The sequence below is a fragment of the Mesoplodon mirus genome (genome assembly GCF_964341445.2).
Source record: "Mesoplodon mirus genome assembly, chromosome: 3".
Classification (NCBI taxonomy): domain Eukaryota; kingdom Metazoa; phylum Chordata; class Mammalia; order Artiodactyla; family Ziphiidae; genus Mesoplodon; species Mesoplodon mirus.
Genome location: NC_138978.1, coordinates 89,362,596 through 89,385,426, shown reverse-complemented (window position 1 = coordinate 89,385,426; position 22,831 = coordinate 89,362,596). Strand labels below are relative to the sequence as shown.

Genomic DNA, 22,831 nt, shown 5'->3' with positions numbered 1-22,831 from the left:
ATACAACACTTAGTTATCTATGCAAGAAAAATATTCCCCCATGTATAAAGAGGCAAGTACTAAGGATGCTTATGGCCACCTTGTTTATTCTAGTAAAAACCTGAAAACAACCTACCTGGGCATCAATACTGAGAATAAATAAATTATAGTATATTCATTCATATAATAGAATACAAGGTTTTTAAAATATAGATGAAGTAGAAATCTATGTACTGACCTACATACATATATATGTGTATATATAATTATTCAATAAATTATATACATGTATATGTAATTAAATTTAAAATAAATTGCACAAAATAATAGTGTATTCACATTTATGTTAAACACACAAAAAACACATATATAACTAACATTTATTGAATATGTTTCTGGCACTATTCTAGAGCTTTATTGGCTTTGACTTATTTAAGTCTCAAAACACTGCCATGAGCAATGTACTAAAATTGTACCCATTTTACAGATGAAGAAACCAAGATACAGAATGTTAAGTTACTTGGCCAAGGTCAAATAGCTGCTAAGTGGTAGAACTGAGATTCCAACCCAGGCAGTCTGGCTCCAGAGTCCATGCCTTGAAAGAAAGAGATAGGAAAGGAAACCAAACTTAGTTCTGAATGACTCCAAAGACCAGAATTTCATTTAATCCTCATTTTTAGATAACATCATGTCTGGATTTTCCAGAAGATAGTTGGTCATTTTACCAGGGTGGTCTGTGAGTGCTGTGCCCTACTCACAGTGAAATACTGGAATTTCAGGAGCCTGCTGCCCAGAATTCTTGCCAAGTTGTCTGGTATCAGGAGAATGGGTCCAACCTGCTTTGTGAAGGTGAGCGAGGCCTACCTGAAAACCAGAGAGACTCTCAGGAAAGTGCTGCCTTCTGACCTTCTGAAAAATAACTCTACACAGCCTCATTAAAAATCTGCTTAACTCTCCTTGGTAGAAGTAACTTGACCCTAGCTCTCCTCTTTCCAGTAATGGAAAAACGTAACAGTTGAAGCTATAATGGTACAATTCAAGTGCACAATGCCTGGGCATAGAAATGAACAGATTATAGGCATTGTTATAAAGATTGTCAATCTCCCATACACTACATCACATATCCTTTCATTTTCTTCATAGCCTTAAATATTATTTGAAATCATTTTAAAGTTTTATTTTATACATCTTATGTACTAAAATTAAGGAACATCTCTATCTTGAAGAGCCAGTCCAAATCCCTTAGAAAAGTTCTTAGATGACACATTAGATATTCAATAAGATTTCCTGAATGATTGAATAAATCAATTTATGCCATTTATTTTCCAGGGATGTTATGGTCCTGTGCATTATAAGGCCTGTGAATGACTGATTCTACTTCCCTTTTTCTATCAGGCATAACCCATTTGAAATCGCCCACCTGCCTGCTCTCTGAGAAAGGACTGTTTTCCCCTCCTTTGCCTAGACTCCCCAGCAGCGTTATGGATGAGGGGGAAGTGAGGCCAGGGTTGGAGAATGGGAAAGAGGGGATTGCTTTGGGCCCTTTCTTTCCCTTAGGTTCCAGCTGCTACAGTAATAGTTTAGCAGTGGCAGAATGAGGATGATTTATCTGGATGACTGTGACCTCAGAGAATAACCAATATGTGGACACTCATCCCAGCTCTGAAACAAATCATCAGAAATAGCACTCATTCATTCATTTATTCATTCAACAAATATTTACTGAGCATGTACCACATGCCAGGCACTTGATTTGTACTATCAGGAATACTGTCTACATGAACAAATAGATCACTCCTTTGGATACAGCCTATAATCCACAATCTGATAAGTAATAGATAATTATCATAAAGTGACTGCACACACACCTGAAAACTGGATGTGATAAATGAGGGGCAGAGAGTGTTAGGATTTCATCAGTTTTTCTGTGCTCTTATTGATATGGAAAAATAACATTAAAGGCTAATTACTACGTTTTGGCTCTCTGACTTTTCTCCATACCTTATTTTCTACTTTGTTTGCTTTAAGTAAATCTTATTGGTTTTTCTAACCCCACCATGGTAACCTGATTTCTCTCCTTTCCACTAACTAGGGCAAAATGAAGGCACATCTATTCCGTTTCGATGCATCGTCACAGCCTCCATTCACTGTGGGCCAGGTTCTCACTAACCTATGTTTAGGTGACTACCAGAGTCTTCACACTGGTCTCTTGGCGTTTAATCACTCCCACTACCATTTTACATACCACTTGTAGACTTATAATATTTGTGCCCCTTCTTCATAGTAATAACCACAGTAGAATTTTACATTTACTTGTAAGTATATGACTAAAGTCTGCCTCCTCTACTGGACTGTAAATTATGTGGGGACAGGGATAGAGTCACACTTTGCTAACCCTAAATTTGTAGTGCCTAGTCCAGCACCTGACAAGTATTATAATAGACACGTAAGAAATATCTATTGAGTAAATGAATATTATTTTAAATATAGATTCTTTTTTTCTTATTTATTTCTTGGAGTCAAGACTCTGCTTTACTCAAGGTCAATGTCTTCTTAAACTAAACCCAAAAGCCCCAGCTTGCTGATAATGGTCTTCCATTAACCACACTCTCATTCCTTTCACCTTTAAGGGGTACTTCTGCTCAAGGTAGGCACCTCCCTTTCCTATCTTCAAAAAAATGCTGTGGGTGTTTCCACTCCTCTGCACTTGCTCATGTTCTTTCTATTCCAAACCACTGGTCTGTTCTTCCAAATTGTGTGACAAATAGTGACCTTTGTATTATTTCCAAACAATTTGGGTTTCAAAAATATCCTAGAGAAATCCTTTTAAAAACCTTCACCTCGGGCTTCCCTGGTGGTGCAGTGTTTGAGAGTCCGCCTGCCGATGCAGGGAACACGGGTTCGTGCCCCCGGTCCGGGAAGATCCCACATGCCGCGGAGCGGCTGGGCCCGTGGGCCATGGCCGCTGAGCCTGCGCGTCCGGAGCCTGTGCTCCGCAACGGGAGAGGCCACAACAGCGAGAGGCCCGCGTACCGCAAAAAAAAAAAAAAAAAAAAAAAAAAAACCCTTCACCTCTAGAATGGCCATGAGCCAGTTAGTGACTCCTGAATGTGGTAACACTAATTTTAAAAATTAAAACAAAATTTGAGAATTTAAATCAATTTTACCTGATTAAGCATAAAATGTACCAGGTGGTCCCATAATAAGGTGAAATAAAATTTACTTTTCAAATTTTGTTTGTTCTTATATAGACTATGAATGAAAATGTGATCACTTCCTACAACAATTTATTTACGAGACCATTTTTTGCTGTCTGTTTAAATCTAAACACAGCTCATGAGCCTCTGTTGGGTTTCCAACAGCACATTATAATTTTTAAAAGTGTTCTGTGATCAAACATGGTGAGGAGGGCTTCCCTGGTGGCGCAGTGGTTGAGAGTCCGCCTGCCGATGCAGGGGACAGGGGTTCGTGCCCCGGTCCGGGAAGATCCCACATGCCACAGAGCGGCTGGGCCCGTGAGCCATGGCCGCTGAGCCTGCGCGTCCGGAGCCTGTGCTCCGCAACGGGAGAGGCCACAACAGTGAGAGGCCCGCGTACCGCAAAAAAAAAAAAAAAAAAAAAAAAACGTGGTGAGGAAACTCTCGCATGTAGTGTAGTTTATTTCAAGCTAAGCGAGGAGAGTGGTTTTTAAAGGAGAGCGTGGACAGTAGTATCAGATCCTGGAAAGGTCAAGGAGAATGAAAAAAGGGCAATCAATGTTAGTGACTCTTCGTATTTACAGGCATTTGCAGAAGAATTTTCAAGTATCTAAAAACAAAATGTATACTGAGCATTTTTTCCTCTTCCATAGACAGGGGGAAAAAAGACTCATTCAAAATAACTATATAGTAAAATTCTTCTGATTTTGCAGTCCCTGTTTTTGTCACCAAATAAATTTAGACGATTAAGGTTTTTTCTCCCAAAACTATGATGTCATGGCAAGGGTTTCATTAAGTATAATATATTGTAAAATAAAGCTGTACAAGCACAAAAAGCATATAAACCATGCACATACACATTCAAGAATTAAAATTACCTCAATAACTACACTTTATGTAGCATAAATTGTAGTATGGAAAGGTAAGGAGTTTGAAGATGGAGGATCTAGGTTTTGATTGAGGCCCCAACACTCAGTACTACCTGAGATTTTCAATAAATTACCTATCTGAGTTGCTGTGAAGAGTAAAGGAGTTCACACATGTAAAATTTTTTTTTTGGCGGTGCCCTGCAGCTTTTGGGATCTCAGTTCCTCCACCAGGGATGGAAACTGGGCCCTCCCGCAGTGAAAGCAAGAGTCCTAACCAGTGGACCGCCAGGGAATTCCCCTAAAAATGTAAATTTTAAAAACATGACGTGATGCTGCTCTGAATTACATCATGAATTTGCCAGTGTTGTGAGACCTGGATTGTAAGCTGGAAAGACCGGAGGCGTTAGTTCTAAGTGCTCTCACCTACTGAACATTTACTATGAGCCAAGTACTGTACTAAGGGCTTTCATAAGTTCTCTCATTAGTTCTTCACACCTACCTAATGTAGTAGATATTGTATTAGGTGGAACCATGGGAACTAGACATTTCTGTAGATCAAAAATAGTCAATTATCAGCAATGTCATGTAGTTTAAACTGTCATCTGCCGAGACTGGGAGAAAGTGAAACACAGAAACTAAGTGACTTGTCTAAGTTAAAATAACCAGTACCTGGCAAAGTCTGATTTGAAAGCCATATGGGTTTATGTCAGTGACCAGTGTGCTATATAAATCGCCAGCAAGGAGATAAGTTCAATAGATTAGGAGGTATAACCTCTAAGCTTTATTCAAGTATTATTTGCATGGTACTAGAGAATATGAAAAAAGTCAAGAAATGATGCCACAGGAAATGCAGCATAAGAATCAAATGTTTACATTAATTAAAATAGCCCATGTTTGTTCCTGCTTCTGGGATTACCCTTATCTTCAATGAATTCTTACCTTCATTCAGCCTACCAATATTTACTCAAGATCAGGCTCAATTTCTAACCTCTTACACCCCTCCTCTAATTCTTACTAACTGCAATTCATCTCTTTTTAATAGCATTTTGCTTTTTAGTATATCTGATTACTCTCAACAAAAGCAAAAATTTGTTGAGGAATGCTCAATAAATGTTAAATTTGAGGTTCATACCAAGTCTACTACATATGAAATTTAATAGGAGTAAAGAATCACAACCACCTGTAAGGGAATCGGTCATATCTTCCCTGATCTCACCGGTTTAAGCGTTCTCTTTAATCTGAACTCATGTGGAAACTACAATATTCTTATATTATTACTCATTGTTTCATATGCTCAGGCCTTGTATCTGTAACTGGAGTTTAAGCTTCTCAAGGGCAGAGATTGTCTTATTCTTTGACTTCACACACTGGCCAGCAAATGGTGTGAATCAATAGACCTTTAATTAATGGACTTGAAGAAAAATGAGCACTTCGGGGGAAAGCCCTTGAGAAAGGAAATGAACCAATAAGTGGGTAGCAAAGCAAAGTTGAAGGAGAAAGGAGCCCTTGTACATTAAGGCTCGTTTCTGAGAACTGAAACCGGCTAGTATGTCAATGCCTCAGTAATTTCTCTTTTTTTTAATTAAATTTCTTTATTTTTGGCTGCGTTGGGTCTTCATTGCTGCGCGAGGGCTTTCTCTAGTTGCGGTGAGCAGGGGCTACTACTTCGTTGCGGAGCACGGGCTCTAGGCGCGCGGGCTTCAGTAGTTGTGGTTCGGGGGCTCTAGAACGCAGGCTCAGTGGCTGTGGCGCCCCGCTTAGTGGCTCCACGGCATGTGGCATGTGGCATCTTCCCTGAACAGGGCTCGAACCCGTGGATTCTTACATTGGCAAGCGGATTCTTAACCACTGCGCCACCAAGGAAGCCCCGAATTTCTCTTTTTAAAGAGATGTCTCGGGGTATAACCAGCGTGACTGCCGGTCGGCTGGGAGGTGAGACCTCGAGCGCAGTCTGAGGTATTAGGTGAAGGTGGCGCGCCGCCCTCTGACCGACAGGGGGAGCCCTGCCAAGCGCCGGGCCCCAGGCCGCCGGCCCCGCCCCGCCCCGCGCGCCCCCAGCTCTCTGCTCTCTCTCCGCACTGCGCCAGCCCTCCGCCTGGCGCCACGCCGGCCACAGGCCGAGGGCTAATCACCCGCGGGCCGGCGCCCCCGCAGCCTGGTGGGTGCGCCCCGCCCGCCCTACCGCGGGACGGGTAACAGTTACGAAGCACTTTCTCCGCCGCGATTTCTGCTTAGTCATTGTCTTCCAGGAAACGACTCTTCAGTTGGGAGTCAACTCTCCCGCGGCGGCCGCAGTAGCAGGAGCCGCAGCCACCAGCGCGTCCTTCCCGGGCCGCCGCTCCGCCGCCGCCCTGCCGCCTCCCGGCCTCCCTCGGGCCCGAGCGCAGGCCGGGGTCCCGCCGCGCGGGGCGAACAGCCTCGCGCTCTGCTCTCCGGCCTCGGGCGCCGCGTCCTACGGGGGGCCTCCTTCCCCGCCTGCTGCCCCGTCGCCGCCGGGCCAGGTCCGTCGGCTGCTGCCATGGGCACCGACAGCCGCGCGGCCGGGGCGCTCCTGGCGCGGGCCAGCACCCTGCACCTGCAGACGGGGAACCTGCTGAACTGGGGCCGCCTGCGGAAGAAGTGCCCGTCCACGCACAGCGAGGAGGTGAGGGTGGCGTGCGTGCCGGCGGAGGCGCAGGGCTCCCGGGCTAGGCCGCGCGGGCCGGACCGGGCGGCTCCGAGAGGCTGGGAGGCGCCGGGAGGTGAGGGCGGGTGGTCGGGCTCCGGGCGCGCAGTGGTCGCGGAAGAGGCGCGCACCTGGGCTCCGCCCGCCGGAGGAGGCTGGGTCGGCTGTCGGCGCGATGTCGCATCCGAACCTACTGTTGGGGGCACAGCGTCTTTAAAAATTCGGCAGGTGCATCTTCACACCCAGTGCCGCCTCTGTCAGTACTCTTGATTGTAATTTTAGTAGGAATCAGAATCCATACCATACTCTGTGTCCAGGATGCAGCTCAGTTTGTCTCTCTTGTTTTTTTTAAACCACCCTCACTTGTGCTATTCTCTCCCAAATATAAATACTTCTGTGTTTTATACTAGACCTTTAATTTCTCCAGGGCTGATGGTTCAATACAGCATTTTGCACGTAAATAATACTGGGTGAAATTTTCTTTCTCTTATCTCACTCAACACATGCTAAAGTAGCCGTTTTCAGTTTGACTGCAAACCCAGTAAAAAAAAAAAAATGCATTTTGCCTTGGCAGTCCAATTCATGGTTTACACACACACACACAAACACACGTTTCATGAAAAGATTTTAACCCTTACTATATACTGTGTATTCTGATTTTTTCTCTTACTTTAATTTTTAAAAACTTGATTTCTTAATGCAGTAATGAGTCACACACCACAGTTTAAGAAACATCGTTCAAAAGATGAATTGTGATTTGTGTATATTACTTTGGGTGCTGCGTAAGAGGGACCCAAAACTAAAGAAACTTTAAAACGTTTGAGAAAACTTGAAGATATGATAGCATATGTAGAGAAAACATGACAGCTTGATTATAATAGAGAGGCATGTTTTGTTTCTATGTAAAGAAGAGCTTTGTAGCAACCACAGCTCTAAATTGGGATACACTACTTGAAACAGTTTAACCTCATTGAATAAAGAAACTGAATAAATCACTCATTATTGAGAAAATTTGCACATTGGGTAGAGAGAGATCATTCAATTTCCTAAAAGGTCTTTTCTAGTCTAATGTTTGTTTGTTTTTTTTAAATTATTCTATGATCTCTGCCCAGATTTTTTGTTCCACTAGAATTTTATGAAATCAAATCTTGTTTTTTAAATGGGCCATTATAGGACTATTTTGACCAGTTATTTGTTGTTAGGGTATTTGATCATGTAGCATTTTTTAAACTCTTATACAACCCCAGATCTAATGATACACTAAATTATCATGACACTCATCTTCCATGATACTGTGAGATGTGTGTATAATAAGAATGAAGAGAGCAGAGAACAAAAAAGTACAAGGTTAATATTCAGTCAATATAGATAACATATAAAAGATTAAAAATTACTAGGTTTGTGATATAGTCAATGAATTTATCATAGTATTATAACATTGGGCTGTTCCATGATTTGTCCTGACAGAAGGGAGCAAACACTCTGAAAATATACTTATCTTCATGAATTGAGAAATTCATCAGAAAAGCCTTATGCAAATTAATCATCATTCCAGAGGAAAATTTCTAAAAATTCTCCCATGATTTGAGCCATAGCACCTGATAGAATTCTTAACTTCTAGTTGGTCCTGTTGCCTCAATTTTTATTAATTTTTCAAAGAATATTGACTTGTAATTCTGTCTAGAATGATTATCAACTTATTTTTATCTACTGACTTAAATTTGATTACAAATATACCTTTCATAAAGATATAGACCCTGTAAATTGGATTCATGAGGGTTATTGTGGCTAGCACATGAATTGCTGTTGTAGACTATAAATCTTTTATTTTTGTGTGTGTGTACACGGGCCTCTCACTGTTGTGGCCCCTCACGTTGTGGAGCACAGGCTCTGGACGCGCAGGCTCAGCGGCCATGGCTCACGGGCCCAGCCGCTGCGCGGCATGTGGTATCCTCCCGGACCGGGGCACGAACCCGTGTCCCCTGCATCGGCAGGCAGACTCGACCACTGTGCCACCAGGGAAGCCCTAGACTATAAATCTTAAGTAGGTGACTCTGAGCTCTTAAATTGATAAACCAGTTGTCCATTGTAATTATCTGTACTGAGATATAAGCAATAAAGTGCTTGTGTCAGTTTTTTTTTTTTTTAAATAAGCTGTAGTAACTACTTTTAATGGTTTTTTATTTTATTTATTTATTTATTTTGGGCTGCATTGGGTCCTCGTTGCTGCACGCGGGTTTTCTCTAGTTGCAGTGAGCCGGGGCTACTCTTTGCTGCGGTGCACGGGCTTCTCATTGCACTGGCTTTTCTCTTGCTGCCGAGCACAGGCTCTAGGCCCGCCGGCTTTAGTAGTTGCAGTATGCAGGCTCAGAAGTCGTGGTGCACAGGTTTAGCTGCTCCTCTGCATGTGGGATCTTCCCAGACCAGGGCTCGAACGTGTGTCCCCTGCACTGGCAGGCAGATTCTTAACCACTGTGCCACCAGGGAAGTCCCCTGTCAGTTTTTATCATAAGCAATCATAGATCAGATAGTGAGTTCAGAAGTTTAATCTCTGTTGTTGGTATTAGGAAAGTGCTTTTGCAATTCAGGGCTGTACTTCTCGTTACTCATTTATTTTTTCATTGATTGTCCACAGAATGCAAAGCACTGTGCCCTTGGTATTTATAAGGCAGTGATTTCAAACTGCTAGTGTTGGCCCATTTGTGTTATCAGTTCAGTGAGTCATGGAGAAGCGTATTTTTTTCCTAACTCATAATAGAAGCCCTCAGAGTATCTGGCATGTAGTAAGCATAAATATTGCTTTATGAATTTTTGTTGTTATATGTATGTAGGTCCTTACTCACTGTGTTAGTGTATGTCTTATTATTTTGGACCACTATTAAATAAGTTGGAAATACACTGTCATAAGAGATAAAAGATAAGTAGACACTTTAATGAATTAACAAAATACTATAATGTTAGCGTAATAAAATTATTTGTTTATATAAGAAAACATTGAAGACAGATCGGAGGTCTACCTAACTGTTAGGAAATGACTTAAGGACTGACTTTGTGCAAGTTGACTTCTGCAAGATACGGATATAGTGGTTTCTAGACTTTAGAGTACATTTTGATTACTTGGATGCTTGTTAAGATGAAAGTTCTGCTGCCCTTAGAAAGTGATTCAGGAGGTCTAGGATGCAGCTCAGGAATTTGAACGTATAATAAACACCACAGGTGAGTCTAATGTAGGAATTCCTTTGGCCACACTTAGAGAATCATTTGTTTGCCTTTGAGGAATATAGCATAGTGGTTAATGTTAATTCTAGTCAGGTTGCCTGGGCTTGAAGTTCCTCCATTTATAAACCTTATTCTTGAAAATTTTTTTTGTTTCTTTATGAATGCTTTTACGTCTCAAAAGTTTACTTAAATTTTCATTAATACAAAAATACCTTTTAAATAATTAGATTACTGCTTTAGGTCAAGAACATTTGAGAATTAAGAGTAGGATAAAAACGGGTCTAAATCAATCTTTGTTAAAGGAAGCAAAAACCTTATAGAATTAAAATTTTTGTATGGTATTTCCTATTGATATGTTCCTTTTCCTAAACAGACTAATGCAGTCTTATTGTAGAAGTACAGAAAAGTGTAGCGTATGATTAACAGTTTCAAAATGCATTTCTTTTGCAGCTTCAAGATTGTATCCGGAAGACCTTGAATGAGTGGAGTTCCCAAATTAGCACAGATTTGGTCAGGGTGAGTGAACTGTGAATGAAGAAATCATGTAATAAGCAGGAAATTAACTTCCTCAGGTTTGATAGGGAAGTCAAACAGGCAATTAGCATGAAACTTACTGTGGTTGATTTGCTGAGGTGTGAGTCTGACCCAGTAGGCTTAAGCATGAAAGAGAAAATCTGACTCTAGTCAACTCTTCAACTAGACAAGCTACTAAGAGTCCCACCACAGTTTTCTCAAAATGCGTTTTGTTCCAGTTTATATTTGGTCTAGTTGAGGAATGACTATCAAACAATTTGGGTTAGTAGATTGCTTTGATAGACTATAACCCAAAATATAGCCACTAAAAATAATTTTTTAAACATCAGTTTCTTACGAAACAGTAAAGAACTGTGTTTCATTGAATGTCAGTATATGGCCATTATCATAAATGTTAATATACAAAACACCTGTCTGTAAACCACTCTTCGGAATCCAACTTAGCCAAAGGCTTGTAACAGATTACATAGACTACTTAAAAAGTATGGAAGAGGACATATGCTGAAAATAATTTTCCTTGAGCATACTGCAAGTTTGTAACTCTGTGGCTGCTAGGCAGACATTAATTAATGTCTTCTATCTGTCTCTGTTTTTCTGAAGTGACCATTCATTCTGTGCATGACTTGTAAACAGTTAATATGTGCCAGGCATTGTAATATGCTCAAGAATCATGGGAAAATCCTCACCGTTTACTTTGTTTTAATCTTGTAAATGTGAGTTAGTGTGTTTCTGATTTATGTGTACTAATATTTTATCATTTCACTCATTAACTACTCATTTTTATGCATTGGAATCGCCTTTACTTTTTTTCCATTGCATTCAGAAAAAAATATATTTTGGCTTAAAATGTTTGTGATTGATATATAGGAAGTGTTTTAACATGTCAGTATCCAGAAGGAAAATATTATTTACTTTTCATTGGTTTCTTTTCTGAGTAAAAACGCTTACTGTGTTAGTGGTTCTAACTCCTCACATACTGCCCAATCTGCTTGTTTGTTTATTCGTTTGTTTTTGATCAGACATCCCTCTGAGTATCTCATCAAAATGAGACACTTTTTCCCAGAAAATGGACACACACACACACAGCACTTTACCTTTTTTCAGGGCTTTACAAATGTTATGAAGCCCATCTAGGCCTCAGGTAAAGAACTCTATTGTTTTATGGGTTCTCTGCTTCTAAAGAGTGTTATGGACAGTAGAAAATATATAGCTAATCAGAAACATTAATTTTATATTTATTGTAAATATCATGTGTTTCTTATAGGAGTTTCCAGATGTCTTGGAATGTACTGTATCTCATGCAGTAGAAAAGATAAATCCCGATGAAAGAGAAGAAATGAAAGTTTCTGGTAAAGTCTAGCCTTTACAGTTCATTTTGTTATACAGTGGATGATAGTGAGGTTTTGTCAGGCATGGGACTAAACCTTTCCTTACTTCTGGTAATGAGTAACCCAATCACTAAGTGTGGGAAATATAGAGATTTTTTATAACATAATTTTAAAGTCAGCTTTAAAAAGGGAGTTATAGGAGGTCACTATTGGCTACTTCAATGGAGTCAGAATAGAACTTCACCTCTTCATGATGTTTTCATTAATTTATTTGTAGGACATCAGAGCAGTAGGAAGAGTAAGGTGTAGGAAATGGAAAGAATAAAGGGAAGACTTAAGAGCATTGCCCACCTAAAGCCAGCATAAGCCCTCCCTTCCTGGTGTGATACTGCTGAGCAATGGCTGAGGTTGCCTGGGAGCAGAGAAAGAAGTCTTGGCAACGAGTTGCATGAAGAGAAATCAAATACATACTCTATCCATTCAACAAAGGTGAAATGACTCCTACTTTCCAGAGATAGTGCTAAGCTCAAGGAATTAAGATGTTCTTGTCCTCAGCCTATAGTCAGCATAACATAGTCATTAAATGCTTGAGCTTAACTAAACTGAAATTCCTGGATGTGCGGATTACTGACTGATATAATCTGGGGCTAACAAATGATTTAACCTCTCTGAGCTCAGTTTCCTCATCTATAAAATGGGGATACACCTGTTTCACAGGCTTCTATGTAAGTTAGATGAAATAACAAAAGAAGCACTTAGTATGGTGCTTGGCAAAAGTAAGTGCCAGGTAGCTGTTATTTATTACCATTTGTGGTTGTGTTGTGGTTGTTGTTATTTTATTATTACTCTTATTAGCATGAACATGTAAGATGAGATAGGGCATTGTCTTTTGACTCTAATAATAATAACTACCATTTGTTGAATCTTGCTTTATACCAGGCACTGTACTTGACACATTTATGGTTATATTTCTTCATATAATTTTCAAAACAATTCTGTAGGGTAGGTTTATTATCCCCATTGCACAAGTGACATTAAATAACTTGAAAGTTGGGCTTCCCTGGTGGCGCAGTGGTTGAGAGTCCTCCTGCTGATGCAGGGGACATGGGTTCGTGCCCCAGTCCGGGAAGATCCCACGTGCCGTGGAGTGGCTGGGCCCGTGAGCCATGGCCGCTGGGCCTGCGTGTCTGGAGCCTGTGCTCCGCAACGGGAGAGGCCACAACAGTGAGAGGCCCGCATACCGCAAAAAAAAAAAAAATTGAAAGTTATTATACAGCAAGTAAGTGGTTGAAGCAGGAATCCATCCAGGTATGCCTGACTACAAAACCCATTTCTTTCTGTTAATTTCACATTATTATTTGTGTTGGAAAGGACATCAGAGCAACATTTCTCTGTGGTTGATTGCAGTTCATCATGGTGTAGATCCATCTTGGAGCTCTTACAAGTTGTCCTCAGTTCCTGGAAGGCTTGAGGTTTTTGATAAGTATCAAGAGCTTTCCTCTTTTCACCTACCTAAAAATGCCTCATCTTTCAGAGAGAGGAGACCATTTCAAATGGCACAAATTCATGGCCAGATGAATAGCGATGGGGAGGGTGTTCACAGAGTATAATTACAGGAGCTAAGGCTGGAGCAAAGTGGTGAAGATTGACTCTCACCTGGTAAGGAAGTTGTGATGACTTTTAAATAGAGAAGTAACATGAGGAAAGCAATGTTTTAGGAAGATTGTCTAGCAGTAGAAAGGAAGTGACAAATGTAAGAAATGTTGTACAAGGAAAATTTGTTGTATATGTTGAATGCCAGGCACTTTACATAAGGGTGTTTCATTAACCCTGTTTTCTCTCCATTCCCCTTTCTGATTCTCCTCTTTGCTTTCCTATTACTCCACCTATTGAGTAAATTTAGATTTTTGAACAGTGAGTTTACATAAAGTAAATATATACATATAAAGCTGAGTTGAAATCAAGCCAAAGCCTCAATTTCATAAATATGAAAAACTACTCAACTTTCCTGGTAAGCAAAGAAATGCAGTTAATGTGGTTATGGGCAGGTATATTTTGTACCTATCAAATTAGCAAATATATATATATATATATTTTGTTTTGTTTTGTTTTGTTTAATAGCATCCTATATTGTTAGGAGAGCAGCTCCTAACTTTTAGTGCTCTGGTAAACTGATACAAATCTTTTATAAAATAGGAGGTAAATGAAATAGAACATGACTCACAAAAAACAGATCATATTCTTTGACTCATAATCACATTTCTGATGGTTTGTCCTTGGGAAATGCTTCAGGCATAAAGTTGAAAAAAAAGTTAGCATAGATGTTTATTTCAGCAACAAAAAACTGGAACTAATCTAAAAGTCCAAAAAGTAGGAAATCATTCAGTAAATTATACCCTATCAAAGTTACAGAATAATGTTCACCATTAAAAATGAGTGTGTAAAATTATTCATTAAAAATACAGAGTACAGGGAATTCCCTGGCGACTCTCTGCTTTTACTGCTGAGGGTCCGGGTTCAATCCCTGGTTGGCAAACTAAGATCCGAAAGCCATGCGGCCAAAAAAAAAAAAAGAAGAAAGAAAAGAAAAATCCAGAGTACATAAAAGTCTAAACAGTAATTGCTTTTGGTGATGAGACTATTGGTAGAGTTTTTGTTTGTTTGTCTGTTTTTTTCCCCTTACTCCTATAGGTTTTCCTCATTTCTAGAGTGAATATATTACTGTTATGATTTTTTAAAAAAATTAAGATAATACTGCATAGAGATGTAAAAATATTTGTTACATAAGGGTAAACCAAGTATGTGGAAGTAGAAAATATATACTCTGCTTTGTATGACCAAGAACTTGAAGGTAATGTCGTCTAAAAATGAAAATGATTGTATTCAATATTAGAAAGGTAGGATTGTGGAGTGTTTGTCTGTTTTGGGGTTTTTCTTTCAATTTTCTTCTCATTATAAGCAATTCTAATTTAGGCTTTATATAGACTTTAGTTTATTGGAGAAAATAATATGCTCCATTAATGTTTAATTCATAAAAATATACATTTTGAATAAGTTTCTATATTTATCTGCCCTGCCTTCTAATAAAGGGGAAATTAATATTTGCTTTTTTGTTTTGACAATCAGATTATTGTTGGCAACTAGCGTATAATTTTAAAATTCCAGTGGAAATATACTTTTAGGTCTTAAAATGAAAATTATAAAACAATGCAACTAGGAGAGGAAAAAATTCATTCAGGATTATCTGTCATCTTAGTATTTTAGCAGTATTACTACTATGTAGTAGAATGTTACTCAAATATAGTAATCTGTTTTGTTTTCTTTGTCACCCAGCAAAACTGTTCATTGTAGGATCAAACTCTTCATCATCAACTAGAAATGCAGTTGACATGGGTAAGCAAAATTTCAACTTTATTTTCATGTGGACTTTAAATTAGTGTAGGTATATTAGTTATATCTTGTGTTCAGGTCCAGGTAAAAAAGAACATGAGCTCATTGCAATTTTATCTTTTAAAGTTCTAGCCTAATTTGTTAAGGCTTCTATAGAATCACATCAACTTATGTAAAGTCATATTTTGATATATAAAAGGAATGTAAAAGATGTAACATAATTAAATGTTAACTATACGTTTAGAGATAGAAATTCTCCTTAATCATATTCTTAACTCTTTTAGTACTACAGGTGAAATATCAAAAGAATAACAACAGCAGAAACAAGCATTTTTATCTATTTTCAGTACTTGGTTAGGTTACTATGGCATTATAGTTATTCAGTGTTTTATATTTTAAAATATTCTTCCAGTATTTATATACATTGAACAGTTAACTAAATAGCTCTTTAATATAACTATGGAGTGAACAATAATCATTAAAAATAAACTCTTAAAATTATTTTTATAAAAATTAAGAGATTATCTACATCTGTAAACATAGATTAATATATAGGTTAAGACCATAAATTCAGTCTCTCACTCAGAGTCTCAAGCTTATTCTTTGCTATGCCTACCAATTATAGACTATTAGGTCAGAAGCTACCAAAAAGTCCTGGGGCCTAGGAAACAAGGAGGCCTGTTCCTCAGAAAGAGGAACCTGTAGTAGTTGTGAGTTTCCCCAGGAATGAGGCAGGTCAAAGAAACCCACATGTCTGCCACATAGACCAAGTAGATGAATGGGCACTTTATACTTTTTTAAAAGATGGAAATGTTCTAAATGACAGGTAAATTATGAAACCTAATGAAATAATCTGTTATGTAGAATACTAGTGAACTATATGGACAGAATTTAGTGGGGTACTTAAAGGACATTAGAAGCAACATGTTTTTATTATGTAACAAACATTTATCCTCTTTGTGTTTTCCTTCACATCAGCCTGTTCAGTCCTTGGAGTTACACAGCTGGATTCTGTGATCATAGCTTCACCTCCTATTGAAGATGGAGTTAATCTTTCCTTGGAGCATTTGCAGCCTTACTGGGAAGAATTACAAAACTTAGTCCACAGCAAAAAGATTGTTGCTATAGGTACCTCTGATCTGGACAAAACCCAGTTGGAACAGCTGTATCAGTGGGCACAGGTAAAAGATGTCTAGATCACTAGCAGTCCAGGAGGAGCCTGTCTTTTACAGTCTTTGCTGCATCCCATTAAACATCATGCACATAGTGGACACCACTGTGGGGTGACTGTTCCAAATATGGGAGTTTTGGAGCAGGCTTTGACAATAACACTAGAAAGTGTGTGTTGAAGCATTCATAGCCAAATGAATTAAGGCTCTTTCCTTCAGTTTTAATTATGTGATAAAAATATTATGTTTTCCTTTAGGTTTTATTAGTCCATGGTTTTAATTTCCTAAGTGAGAGAATATCATATATAACAAATATTTTGCTCTGTTACTTAAAGATATATAAGACCTTCTGTTCACAGAACTTGATGTGGAGTAGGAGTCATAAATCAATCACTGCCACCTTCTAGCCTAATAACCTATAAAATGATTAGGGAAGTTGCTTACAAGTAGTTTACTCTCTGTATTTTTCTTTATTCCTTTTCATTTATCCCCAGCCTTTTCATTTTCTTATGGGCAGGAAGACCCTAGAGAAAAGTTGCCCTTTGTCCCTTTGGCTTGGTGATAGCCAGAATGTGGCTAAGATCCTGTTGGAGAGACTTAGATGATCTGAAATGTATCTATAAATTAACTAGAGCATCTATTAGAAATTACCTGAGTCTTCTCTTTTTCGAATGTCTGATTAATAACCATATTGTATACTTCAACATTAAACATACTTATCATTTGTATTTGATCCTCTATCTTTAAGACATATTTCCTTTGCAGGTGGAACCATACCACTTAGAATCATGTTAGTTTCCAAGGCAGATGTATTAGATGGCAGGTTCAAGCATGAGACTTTTTTAATAGTGTAGTAATATATTGGCTTTTTCCCCCTTGTAGAGCTATTTTTCCTTCCTCTGTTACCAATGAGTCAGAACAGCATACATTAATAAATATATACATGTAAAAGTATTTTATAAACTTTAAGTACTGTAGAATGTGATATTTCATATGTTCTAAAATTGAATCCTTTTATTACTTTCTACTTTTTGTAGTACTTAATTTAGTGGAGATGTCATTTTTTTTTTCCACTTCTAGGTAAAACCAAATAGTAACCAAGTTAATCTTGCCTCCTGCTGTGTGATGCCACCCGATTTGACTGCTTTTGCTAAACAGTTTGACATACAGCTCTTGACTCATAATGATCCAAAAGGTAAGACTGAGATTTTTATTTATAGAGATTGATCATGAGCTTTTATCTTAAAAGAAGCTACTTGTCAAAATTTAATTTTTAATTGTGTACAGTGATAAAGGTACAATGCTGTCACCTAGAACTATTCTTAATAGTTGGTTCAAAACATATATGCCTTTATTTTAGTTTCAGAAAGCTTTAATTTTGTCTTTGTACCAATGGGAAAAGAAGTGAAGGGGTCATTTCCTGAACATCCAGTCTGCTGAGGTTTATAAATATAAAGCTACACAGAAAAGATCTTGTAAGATATTCTAAATAGTGTTACATATAATATTGTCTAGTGTAGCAAAGATTGCACCAAAGGGCCACTTAATTAAAAGATAAATATCTGGAAAAAGAAGCAGATAAAATTCAATTTGAAACTTAAGCATCTTAGGATAGGTATTTGATTAGGTATTTTATTAATCATTACTATCAAGACATATGCTTGATGTTAATCAGAAACATTTGATTAATGAGAATGGCTTGTCTGCCTTTTGTAGAATAATTTTTGTCAACATTTTACAAGATAACTTGGAAAGCTGGGAAGATAATATTTTACACTTTATTAGCTGTCTGCTCCATTTTCGTTTTTTTACAGTTTCTCAGGGAGCAGAGGTAAGTATACTAAGCATATTTTACTTACTAAATATACAGGCTCTATGAAACAATATTTTTGGTATAGTTAAGTGAGAGATATCTTGTGAAAGTTTTAAATTTCCATGACATTTTTGTAGAAGTTCTAGTTTAATAAAAATTGGAAGCAATTATATTTTATAGGTGATTCCTGGAGAAAAACATTCAGTTTTTACTTTCATTTCTAAAAAGATGGCATTATATAGGTGGTTTGATTCAATTTATTTTTAGGATGCTTATGGATAACCTCTTAAGACTTTATACCTTATTAGCAGTCTGCCTCAGCCTCTTTTTTTTACTGTTTTGTAGGAAGTGGAGGAGGAGTTTTGATATTCTTTCTCAAATGCTAGGCATCATGCTAAATGTCACAGAGAGATTATCTGTAATCCTTACAGCAACTGAAACTAGACACTTTATGGATGAAGAAATAGAGCCTTAGAGTGTAAGAAACTACCCAAGGTCACCCAGCTGGCATAGGGCAAAGTTTGAACTTAGATCTAGGTACTGGCTGAATTTGGAGCCTTTTCCCCACCATACTGTACTGTCCCTCTGACTTAAAACATTAGTATTGTAGTAATTCAGACTGAAACTGTACTTTCTTATCAGTTTCCATTTAAATCGTACCAGAATAGGACATAGGGACTTTTCCCCTCCAGCAGAGCTTTCACACATGAGTAATTAGATTCATTTTCTTTAAAAAGGTCATTTTAGTGAAAATCTAACAAAGAATTGCTGTGCTGATTTGTTCTAAAATACAAACCATTGAAATTTTAACTTTCTATACGTTGGCAAATAATATATCATCTTTCTGTTTACTCGTGGGGACTCTTCCAACTGTAATTGTTACCAACAGCTGATGGGTGGTCCTGTACCCCCTTCCACCTCCACCTGAAAAACACTCTATCCTTTTTCCAGTAGGAAAGGAAATAGGAAAAGACTAAGGTGTCTAGTACTTTATTTCCACATTATCTAAATGTGGACATGTGGATTATGTGCTAATACATCATTGTTATGGAAAAATATATTGCACATATAAATGAAAAGAGAGATGTAATCATTTGGGGGGAAGAATGTTTTTGTTTTACTGGCGTAATTTGACATTTGGATGTCTTTTTAATTTTAATTCTAAACCCTTTAATTAGAATTTATAGTCTGATCCTGCATATACTATAGACGGATCTTCAGACAGTTTGATCTGTAATGAAGCAATTCTCTTAAAAGTTTTGTCATGTTTACTGATTCTAAAGAGTTAACATAGTTGAATTAAAAGTATGTAGCTAATGAATAGCATAGTTCTCTGACTTTGTGTCAGATTTATTTTTTAAGCGATCAAGTTGTAAAACATTTAACTCTGCTTGTCATCTAAAATAGAATCTTGTTTATAAGTCACCTAAAGGCCTTCCTCTGTTCTAAAATTACCCTTTTTCTTCAGAAAGGTTTATTTTCCATTATTCTTTGTCCTAGAAGTTGTGGTAATAGTTTAACTACAGTCAGGGTAAAATTGTGAAGTAGGTGATTCTGACTTTGGAACTTTCCCGTTTTTATTTGCCTTCCTCCTCTCACCATTCCCATTAAATCTGATCTATGTTATTCCGCATTCCCTCAGGGTTAGACAATCTGGTAAACAAATCCACGTTAATGTTACTTTTCCAAGAGCTATTTGCATTTCATTTATTAAAACTACCATTTACTAGCTGTGTGACCTTGGGCAAGTTATCTAATCTCTCTGTCAGTTTCCCCCTGTGAAGGGAAATAATATTACCTATCTCTTGGGTTAACATGTGGATTAAAAGAGTTAATAAAGTACTCTGAAAAGTGGCTGGCACATGACAGTAGCTAATATTTACTGAGAGTTTACTATTGATGTTATTCAGATATCACGGCAGTTCATTTTAGGGCATGTTCTTTGGCATTCCCAAATCATATTGTATAGATGGTCACCTAATCCTTATCTATAGGGTTGGTTCTGACCCCAGTGGAATCTTTCCATATTGACTGATTCATTCAAAAGACATTTGAGCACCTACTATGTGCCAGGCATTGTTCTAAGTACTAGAAATATAGCACCAAGTCAAAAATCTCAACCCTCATGGAAATTATAATCTGATGGGATGAGACACAAATTAAGATGAATGTTGAATGTGATAAATGGTGGTGTATGCTATGGAGAAAAGTTGGCTGAGGGAGGAAAGAGTGCCCAGGTTAGGGGTTGTTGTTTTATATAGGATGGTTGGGGAGGCCTCTCTGCTAGGGTACATTAATCAGAGACCTGCAAGAAGGGAGAGAACCATGTGTGTATCTGGAAGAAGAGTGCTCAGGGAAGAGGGAGTGGCTGATTCAAAGACCCCAAGGTGGGAATATGTTTGAGGATTTCAGGATACAGCTGTGAGGCCAGTGTGGCTGGAGAAGAGGAAGTGAGGAGGGGAGTGGCAGATCAGAGTAATGGTAGAGGGCTTAGGTATAAATATGGAATTAGAAAATAATAATTTCATCAAGGAGATGCTGATTAAAAGATAACCACTGGGAAAGATGTTTTAAATGATTGCTGGTGCTAGTGAGGATATGGTAAGATTGGCACTCCAATATTATCTATTAAGTGTAAAGTACAGTCTTTCTGGAAAGCAGCTGGCAATATACTATGTATCAAGCCTTCAGAAAATGTACTTTGACCTTGTCGTTCCATAGCCAGGCATGCATTTTAAGGATGTTCATTAAGTATTATTTTTATTACCAAAATATTAGGAAAAACCTAATTTTTTGACCAACAATAAGAAAATGTATAAATTATATCTATAAAATATAATATTGGGAGAATTATTAAAAATGCTTTCACAGAATATTTAATCACATGCTTTCACAGAATATTTAATTTCATGGGAAAATATCCATAATATAAGTGAAAAAAATAAGCAAATTAAGCTATAACTACAGTATGATTCCTAGTTTTTAAGATATGGCTAGATACATACATATATACATAAATATATACAGAAAAATAGTTGGATGGAAATACATGGCAATGGAAATGGTCCATCTTTGGTTGATAGGATTATGGGTAACTTTTTCTCCTTCTTTGTACTTTCCTGTATTGTCCCTGGCTGTACATTAGAATCACCTAGAGATCTTCAAAAAATACCAATATCCAGGCTCCACTCACCAGAAATTATGAATTAAACTGGCTGGGTTACAAGTATAGATGCTTTCTAAAGAACTGTCTGGGTCTTTCTGATATTCTGGTTCAGATTCATAGCACACATTAAGGATAAGTATAATTTATATTCAGTTTTGAGGTGTTTCTTTTGTTGTATTTAAATGCTTACCTACATAGTAAAGTGCTTTTGTTTTCAAGTTTAACAGTTTGGGTTTTTGTTTGTTGTTTGTTTGTTTTAAGAACTGCTTTCTGAAGCAAGTTTCCAAGAAGCACTTCAGGAAAGCATCCCTGACATTCAAGCACATGAGTGGGTGCCACTGTGGCTACTGCGATATTCAGTCATTGTTAAAAGTAGAGGAATTATCAAATCAAAAGGCTACATCTTACAAGCTAAAAGAAGGGGTTTTTAACTACGATTTAGGATCATAACCTACTGACCTGTATTTTCCTTGAATATAAGATAAAATTGAGATGTATAAAAATCTAATTACTGCCTGTAAATGTGTCATTGAGGCAGATATTCTTTAGTTATATTTTACAATATGTTATCTATCAAGTTTGAATACTTCTCTTGCTTCCATATCAGTTCACTCACATGAACCACTATATTGTTTTCATTAAACTATTGTTTTCTAATTGAAATTGTCTATAATGAAGATACTTGCAATATATTTTTCCTTTATTTTTATGACAGTAGAAATCAAGAAAATTTGTTGTTAGATATATTTTGGCCTAGGCATCAGGGTAATATATATACATATTTTTTATTTCTAAAAAATTCATTAATTGCTTCTTTCTGTACAGTATAACTAAGCAATTTAATTACAGTTGTTAAAACAAATACTGGAAGATATTTTTCCTGTCATTGATAAGATGATTATATCTCAGAGTAACTGGAATAGCTGGGGTCTACTACTAGTGTACATAAAAGTCCTTTCTTCAGTATGTGAATGGAAGCTTAACTTTTTGTATTTGTCCTTGCTTGCGGTTTACCTGTAATGATTTAACCTGTATTCTTGTGCCATATTTGCTCTTGCTGTTATTACAAAGACAAACCAAAGTAAATGTGTAAAGGAGACTAGGAGCTTTGAAATTATTGTTTGGGGGTTTTATAAAAGCAACTATTGTTACCTCCAGATTCTTTTTAATTCACGATCTGTCCTTAATATTTTGCTACTCATTCAAAAACATTCAATAAGTACTGAGTGCTTACCATGTGCTGGGCACTGTGGGTTCTGGAGAGAGGAGGGAGCACAGGGATTAAGAATCAGTTGAGTAAAATATGCAATATTTGTTCCCCACTAGTAACTGACTACAGGGGACTAAAAGCCAAAAAAGGGGTGAAAAAAATCTTTAATTCAGGATCATGTTGTCTGTTTAGATAACTTTGAGACATGGTCTTAACTGTTTAAAATCAAAACAATATAACCCAAACTTTAAAGCTAAAAGAGACTGTAGATCATTTAATATAATTCCTCATT

The 22,831-nt window shown here is 37.6% G+C and overlaps 1 protein-coding gene across 1 annotated transcript; it reads left to right on the top strand.

The window, feature by feature from the left end:
- The first annotated feature begins 6,121 nt into the window (after window positions 1–6,121).
- GCLM (glutamate-cysteine ligase modifier subunit) lies at window positions 6,122–22,301 on the top strand. The gene is made up of 7 exons (XM_082616182.1): window positions 6,122–6,689; window positions 10,380–10,445; window positions 11,728–11,812; window positions 15,125–15,184; window positions 16,160–16,362; window positions 17,431–17,545; window positions 21,591–22,301. The coding sequence occupies exons 1-7, from the start codon at window positions 6,564–6,566 to the stop codon at window positions 21,758–21,760; spliced, it is 825 nt and encodes a 274-aa protein (XP_082472308.1). The 5' UTR covers window positions 6,122–6,563; the 3' UTR covers window positions 21,761–22,301.
- Window positions 22,302–22,831: the final 530 nt, after the last annotated feature.